Raw genomic sequence first — 8806 nt, forward strand, 5'->3', positions numbered from 1 at the left:
CGTAGCTTTTGAAATGTACGTCGAAATTAAATTCAGAATAAAAAACGTGTCATTCCTTCATTGTTTTTTTATTCTGAATCTAAATGACTCTTAACTCGAAACATGCTGGGATGCCGGTACTTTACGGATACCCGGAATAATAATAATAATGATCCATACCCATTTTTGCATAATTCTGAAGCAAATTTTCAACAATTGTGTCTTAATTCGGGCTTTTATTGTTTCCAAGAAAATCAGAAAATATTAACTGAAACGAATCCCAGGCTGCAGCTTCAACGGATGATAAATAGGTTTGAAATTTGTCATCTTTTAAATGTTTTTTTATTTGTGGACCGTTGAAAACACCTTCCTTGATTTTTGCGAAAGAGATTTTCAAATAAGGTTCTTAAATAAGCAAACGCTTTGCCTTCTATATCCAGCGCTTTCACAAAATTCTTGAAGAGTCCAAGTTTAATATACCATTACATATTAAGAGGTAGAAGAATTTTTTTTTAATAAGAGGCAAGTATTTAATGTTGACCTCGCCCAGGGTGTGGTTTTTTCTTTCAGGCCATTGCTTCCTCTTATAATGGCATTCCCTTGCGCAGCTCTCCAAAAGACAAAGGTAACAACAATATTTCGTGTAGCCGCTTTGTAAACCACACAACATGTCTGTGACTTTTAAATCGGCACAAACTTTCCATTCATGGTCTTCGTAATTAAGAGATTTTAATAGTTTAACCAATGTTTCGTACAATTCTTTGGTATTTACAGCATGCGCGATCAGAATTGATGGTTTCTCATTTTCATTATGCAAGAGAACTGCTTTCAAACTAGTTTTATTGCTATCAATAAATAACCGCTACTCGTGTGCATTATAAGGCTGGCCAAGCTCCTCGAACAAACCAGGAATGTCTTTGCAAAAGCATATGTTATCAGTTGACGTATAATACTTTGTGTAAGGCCAGTCTCGATCTCTGTAATATGTTACTTTAACACTCGTATCCAAAAAGTGATATTGCTTCATACGAGATGCATGTAATTCTGCTTTCTCCTTTGAAAGCTCCAAGTCTCTCACCCAATCATTCAGTTCTTCCTGTGTTAGAAGATGCTGTTCATGCTGTCCTTGACATTTAGTTAAATCACTTTGGAAATCTGACGTATCAGTAGTTGTGGACTACTGTAATGATATTATATATAATAAATTTTGAAATATATTACGTTGCACTAATTCTTATTATTTGACCGATATTCAACCTTTACGGTTCTCATATGGTTTCAGATGTGCGTTGTAGCTGATTTTATTAATTTTTCGCCCTTTTCAAATCAATTTGTAAGTCTTTAATAGTTTTTTGATAACTTAAAGGTTAATTTGTTGTTTGATTGTAGAAATTCAAACCCTGAAGAAGCTTTAATAATAAAAGCGAAATATTGGTGAATGAAAAAATAATTGTTCTTTAACGTCCTCAATCCTATTCTGAATTAGCGTGCCATTTCGACTTCAATTATAAGGTGATTGGGAAAAATTTATTTACGTCTCATATTTTGCAAAAATACTGTTGTCTCTTTTATAGTATTTTGTTGCACTCGATTTATATTTTTAGATTCAGAACGTTCTTCAATTTTAACGTGTAAATTTTGTCCTTAATTTTAATTTTATTTTAAATAATTGCGGAACTGTGACTTTTGTAAACTTAATACTTAACGATATGACTTTTTTGTGATCTCTTGTGGAATGTAAGTAAGTTACATTCGCCAATCCTGTAGGGTTGCAATAAAATAAGAAGTAGGAGTTAGAGATAAGCACCTGCTATATAATTAGATGCAGCGTTACAATTAATTTAAGTCTACTTTTAATCGCTGTACCGCGCGCGACGGTCATATGTTTATTTTCCAATTTCAACAAAATAAAACAAATAAGTTTCAAGTTTAAAAGTTGTTTCGATTTAATTTGATTTTAAATAAAAATAAACTCTTTTTAAAAGCCTTAACCGCTCGACACGATTTGAAATTAGTAATCCTTTTTTATTGCATTTTTATGAATTTAACTTTAATATCATTTTTCAAGAAACTTGTTTGTTAAATAATTAAATTGAAACAATGTTAAAATCTTATTGTAGATTCTCTGAAGATGGCCATGGGCCGAAACTAACTAGACTAAAATTAAATAAAAACTATTATTGTTAAAAAGCACAATATAACCGCAATTTAAAAAAGTGTACTGTATTAACTTGGAATTGTAGAATAAAATAAAAAGCTCATGGAAGTCGATAAAATAAGTGGAATATTGGGATATCGGTAGACTATCTTCAGCAGATCTACCGATAAATTGGTAGGGTTGGTCATAACCTTATCACAAAATAACCAGAAAGGACACTGGGGGTATCCCGCCAAATATGATTTTTGTGCGCCTGTGTGGAAATGTCACGTTATTATGAGATTGAGATAACCTCACTTGTGCTCAAACGCTTATATTTACAAGTGCGATTGTTTTGGTGTATTTGTATTGTTAATGGTGAGGAGTTGTACAACAAAAGTGGGTTGGGTTGGGTTGGGTTAAGTTTTGCTTGTGTTCCATAAAATCAAGAATGTTATAATAAGAGTTTATTATTATTATCTTTTTCTTACAATTAAACTCATATTAACATTATTTTTAATGCAACTCAATAGTTAGAAGCTTGCCAATGATTAGACCTGTACAGTGGCCCATCCCCAACAGATTAGTACCTACAGCAGTTCCCACCAACTTTAATATTGTATATGTTGGAGGCAGATGACGAATTCGGCCCGTGGCCGATTTATTTAGACATATCGGTATATGCCTAAAGCTGTTAGGTCACATGACGAAAAAATGATACAATCGGGATCTGACCATATCAGTTTGAACACGTCCCGATATGTACATTTGCACAATGCGCCGATCCGATCGGAACTACACATAACCTCTTTTGGGATGTTTATGAGGGACATCACTTACGTGCAGTGTGTTTATTAGTACGTGTTAAAAATGTTAATTCACTCTTTAATTTAAATAATTTTATTCGTCTTAAAAAAAGATTTGTATCTAGTTACCTTTCGTTCAATTAATAAAAAAAAACACATCTGTCAAAAATCCAAAAGTGCGTCTTCTCATTTTTCGTTTCTCTCAAGTAACTTCTTCAGATCGCCTCATATAAAGTTTAATTCAGTGATAGTGCTTCAAATAATGAAAAGTAAGACTATTTCTTTCTAATTCAATGACATTTTATTTTATTCGAAACAATTCATTTTCATTGTTAATTAACTGAGTAAATTCTAAACTCTTGCAAAACATTTGGTCCTTCGAGCCGGATCGGTTAAGCCGAATCGAGTTAATTAACATTAATTTTCATTTTTGTCAATAAAACCAGTTCGTTTCAATATGGCTCCTCCGAGCGAGCAAGCGGTTAAAGACTTGAACCCCGTGTTCGAACGACAAAACGAGTTGTATCACCAAATTTCGCGTTCGTTGGACAATTTTAAAAAACTAGCAATAGTTAAAAGAACCCGCGGAAATATACAAAGTCGATTGGACCGTCTTGAGGTTATTTGGAATGAATTCAATAACTCGCATACATTATTGTCGAAATACAAATCCGATTGTAAGGATAAAAGTTATTTTTCGGATGACATATTCTTTACGTGCGAAGAAGAATACATAGAATCGAAAGGAGCCATGCTAGATTTTTTGAATGATCTCTCTCTTCAAAATGTTAACATTTCAACTTCAAAAAACATTCAATCTCAAGCGCACCATCTTCCTCAAATAAATTTACCGAAATTCAACGGAAAATATTGCAATTGGTCGCAGTTTAAAGATCTATTTATGTCCATGATTCACGATAACGATAACATTTCGGACGTGGAAAAACTCCATTACCTGAAAATGAGTTTGTCAGATGAACCATCTCAATTATTAAAGAATGTGGTAATTACAAATGATAACTTCTCTCGCGCTTGGCAAATGCTATTGGAACGTTATGAAAATAAAAGATTATTGATTGACTCTCAATTAAACACGTTATTCAATTCTCGCTCATTAAAAAATGATTCTTCTCTTGAATTAAAACGATTGCTGGGAGAAGTTAAAGAATCTCTTGGTGCTTTGGAAGCTTTAGGTTGCCCTATAAAACATTGGGATCATGTTCTTGTATACATGATTGTACGAAAGCTCGATGTTGACACGATAAAAGATTGGGAAAAATCTTTAGCAAATAATCAAAATCCACCATCCTATGACGAACTTGAATTGTTTCTATTAGGACGACTTCATGCTCTGGAGACTATTGAACAATTAGCTAATCGCAAAATTAATCAAAATTCAGCAACGTACAATAAAAATTCAAATGTAAAGTCTTTCAATGCATCTCCTTTCAAAAGCACTTGTGTCCTCTGTCAAGCATCACATTATCTTTCTGGTTGTCAACAATATTTAACAAAAACGCCTAATCAGCGATCAGATTTCGTCATTTCGAAGAATTTATGCTTCAATTGTCTTGGACCACATCTTCGTAAAAATTGTAGAATAAGTAAAAGATGTCGAATTTGTCAAAAACAGCATCATACTTCACTCCATGATTATAAACCATCAACAGATCATACAAACTCTCACTCTCAAAAGGATTCAAACAATCTTTCCACTCAACTCCAAGTAAACGCTCCAACTTTCACGCCAATTTCAACAACTTCCAGCCATCTCATTCATTCACATCACGTCCATACTCCTGTGTTACTAGCCACTGCTCTGGTTGGAGTAACTTCTCATCTGGGCGAACGTCGTATAGTACGAGCTCTTATCGATCAGGGATCTGAAGTGAGTTTTATTTCGGAAGGATTGGTTCAACAATTAAAGTTACCTCGACATTCTAAAACCATACCCATTTCTGGAATTGGATCCCAACAGACCAGTATTTCACATGGATCAGTACAAATACAATTATTTTCTAGAATAAACGAATCCTATACCTTTAGGGAAGATGCATTAATATTATCTAAATTAACGGCATACCTGCCTCAAAGAAATACCGTCCCGTTAGATTTTGATCTTAGCGACATACTATTGGCTGACCCAGATTTTACCTCATCTAAGAAAATAGACTTAATTCTAGGAGTCGGCTTTTATTCTAAAATTATTCAAACGGGAATTCGTAAAAATCATGATGGTTCTTTGATGGCGCAACAAACTTCACTTGGATGGATATTATCTGGAAGTCTCTCATCGTCTCCTGAAGAATTAAAGGCTTACGGTTTTCAATGTTCTATAGATTACGAATTTCTTGATCTGATGCAAAGGTTCTGGAAACAAGAAGAAAATTTATGTAACTTACCACCGTGCCTTTCACCAGAAGAGGTTAAATGTGAGGAACATTTTGCAAAAACTTACTCTCGTAATTCGAACGGACGCTTTATCGTTCGCCTTCCATTTAGCAAATCGCCCCAAGAATTGGGAAATTCATACACATCAGCGCTACAAATGTTTAAGAGAATGGAATTACGTTTTGCAAGACATGAGAACTTAAAAAAAGAATATAGTAAGTTCATGAATGAATATTTATTGCTAAATCACATGCATTTAATTCCATTTCCATCACTTGAAATTCCACATTATTTTCTCCCACATCACGGAGTAATCCGTGAAAGTAGCTCCACTACAAAATTGAGAGTTGTATTCAACGGGTCACAGAAAACAACAACAGGTGTGTCTTTAAACGATTGTTTATTTACTGGCCCAAAATTACAAACTGAACTCGTTGATGTTTTGCTGCGTTGGAGACGTTATCCAATTGTTTTTGCATCTGACTTAGAGAAAATGTATAGACAAATTCGTGTACATCAAGATGATTTACCATTTAAACAAATTATTTGGAGAGAAAATTCATCACAGCCAATTCAAGTATGTCAACTTTCAACTGTTACTTATGGTCTCTCTAGCGCTCCATATTTAGCTCTTAGATGCTTACGTCAGCTCGCTGATGATAACTCAGAAAACCTTCCTCAAGGCTCAGAAATCCTTAAATTGAATACATATGTGGATGATATCTTCTCTGGAGCAAATAGCATAGACAAAGTTCACGAAATAATCTTCGAGCTCAATAAAATTCTAAAATCAGCAGGTTTCACTGCAAGGAAGTGGGTTTCAAATCATCAAGATGCTCTTGTTCATTTACCTTTAGATGTATTATCTAGTGCCAATACTTATTCAGTTGAAGAAGATAATAAACTACGCGCCTTGGGTTTATTATGGAATAACATTGAAGATCAGTTTTTATTCGTTTGTCGCGCTTCTTATAACATGTCCAAATCGACAACCAAACGTGAAGTTCTGTCTTTTATTGCTCGTTTATTCGACCCTCTCGGTTGGCTTTCTCCACTGACAATTATTGCAAAAGTTTTTATGCAACAACTATGGGTGCAACATCTCGATTGGGATGAGAATCTCCCTAATAATCTGGAAGAAAAGTGGCAGACATTCATAAAAAGTTATAATCAAATTCCGACAATTCATGTACCCAGATGGCTTGGGACTTCCGATAGAACTGAATCAATCGAAGTTCACGGGTTTTCTGACGCTTCCTTCGACGCGTACGGGGCAGTCGTATATCTTCGCGTTTTAACAAATAAAGAAGTGCGCGTTTCGTTACTAATTTCAAAATCAAAAGTGTCGCCTCTAAAACGCGTTACCATTCCCCGTCTCGAACTATGTGCGGCAGTTCTGCTTACTCGTTTAATTAAACGTGTTCAAAACGTTTTAAATCTCTCAGACTGTCCGGTGCACTTGTGGACTGATTCAACAGTGGTTCTTGCATGGATTAAAAGTCATCCATCTCGATGGAAGGACTACGTAAGAAATAGAGTCACAGAGATTCACGAGTTGGTCAACGTTCAATGGCATCACGTACCAAGTGGTGACAACCCAGCGGATTTGGTTTCTCGAGGTGTTTCCGTGGCCAAATTACAAGAAAATTCTCTTTGGTGGGTTGGACCTTCATGGCTTGTCGCATCTCCCTCTGAGTGGCCATCAATTCATCTCAATTCTTCTGATGAGACTGATCTGGAAAGAAGACTGAAAAGTTCAAATATTTCAACTAAAGCTGATGATGGTTGGGACCTAAAACATCGCTATTCTTCCCTGAGAAGGCTGCTTCGTATCACCGCGTGGTGTATGAGAATTTTTAAAAGAAATAATCTTTATTCTCATGTTTCAGACGTTCTATCTCCTGCCGAAATTAATAATGCTCTAATGTTTTGGGTTCGAGAGAGTCAGCAGCTTCAATTTTCCGAAGAAATTACCTTATTATCGTCAAAAAGAGTCATTCCAAAATCAAGTTCCCTCTTCCGACTGTCTCCGTTCATTGATGGCAATGGGTTTCTCCGAATAACTGGACGTCTCAAATTCGCCAACTTGGAATATGATGAAAAACATCCTATTATCATCCCCAAGCTGTCAGTTATCACAAGTCTCATCATTGATCATCACCATAAATCTACACTTCATGGAGGTACACAACTTACCTTGTCTTCAATCCGACGACGATTTTGGGTGGTTGGTGGTCGTGTTCCTGTTCGTTCTTATATCAATAGATGTATGGTGTGTGCGAAACATAAAGTTATAACCAGCCAACAACTAATGGGACAGCTTCCTCCTGCCCGAGTGAATCAATCCAGACCATTTTTACACTCTGGCGTCGATTATGCAGGGCCATTTCAATTACGAACAATGAGAGGACGAGGTGGTAAACTCTATAAGGGTTATTTGATCATTTTCATTTGTTTAAGTACATCAGCGGTTCACCTGGACGTCGTTACCGATTATACCACTGATGGATTTCTTGCCGCCTACAAAAGATTCACTGGCCGTAGAGGAATATGTGAATGCCTCTATAGTGATTGTGGTACAAACCTGATCGGAGCCGATAGAGAACTTCGAGCTCTTTTCAACAAATCTTCCAATGAATGGAAACATCTAGCGAACATTCTAAGCAATGATGGTACAAACTGGAAGTTTAATCCGCCTTCAGCGCCTCACTTTGGCGGAAAATGGGAAGGAAATATCAGAATTGTTAAAAGTCACTTAAAGAAAATCATTGGTTTTACTACACTCACGTATGAAGAATTCGTTACTGTCTTAGTTCAAATTGAAGCCGTTATGAATTCACGGCCTCTCTGCGCAGTTTCCAATGATCCTCTTAATTACGATGTACTTACACCCGGTCACTTTTTGATTGGAAGTTCTCTAGCCGTTGTACCTGAACCGTCTCTTCTTGATTTAAAAACCTCTCGTCTCTCCAGATGGCAACATCTAAGACAAATGATTGAAAGCTTTTGGAAACATTGGTCCGTTTATTACCTCCAATCTATACAAAACGCCAGTAAGTGGTTCGAAGCCAAGAATATTCCACAGTTAGGACGGTTAGTCTTAATTAAAGATGAACGTCTTCCTCCTTCGAAATGGGCTATTGCGCGAATAACAGAAATGCACTCTGGTCCTGATGGTCGCATAAGAGTTGTAACTTTACGAACACCAACAACGACACTCACGCGGCCCATAACAAAAATTTGTTTATTACCGGAAGTTGAAACCGATGACAGCGATACTCAATAAGCACCAATAAGCACGTTTCGATTGATCGATTTTGTTTTGTAATTAAGAATTTCACTCATGTTTTTTGTGTTGCCTATATTTAGGCAAGGGGGGCGAAATGTTAAAAATGTTAATTCACTCTTTAATTTAAATAATTTTATTCGTCTTAAAAAAAGATTTGTATCTAGTTACCTTTCGTTCAATTAATAAAAAAAAACACATCTGTCA

General features: G+C 35.7%; 1 protein-coding gene across 1 annotated transcript; it reads left to right on the plus strand.

Moving 5' to 3' along the window:
• The first annotated feature begins 3379 nt into the window (after positions 1–3379).
• Positions 3380–8599, plus strand: LOC111419482 (uncharacterized). The gene has a single exon (XM_071201436.1). It carries the CDS (start codon positions 3380–3382, stop codon positions 8597–8599), a length of 5220 nt encoding a protein of 1739 aa, XP_071057537.1.
• The last annotated feature ends 207 nt before the right edge of the window (positions 8600–8806 follow it).

This window comes from Onthophagus taurus, chromosome 2 (genome assembly GCF_036711975.1).
Source record: "Onthophagus taurus isolate NC chromosome 2, IU_Otau_3.0, whole genome shotgun sequence".
NCBI classification, from domain to species: domain Eukaryota; kingdom Metazoa; phylum Arthropoda; class Insecta; order Coleoptera; family Scarabaeidae; genus Onthophagus; species Onthophagus taurus.

What these genes read in the sequence shown, in the direction of transcription:
- LOC111419482 (XM_071201436.1), top strand. Translation starts at nt 3,380, where the DNA reads ATGGCTCCTCCGAGCGAGCAAGCGGTTAAAGACTTGAACCCCGTGTTC.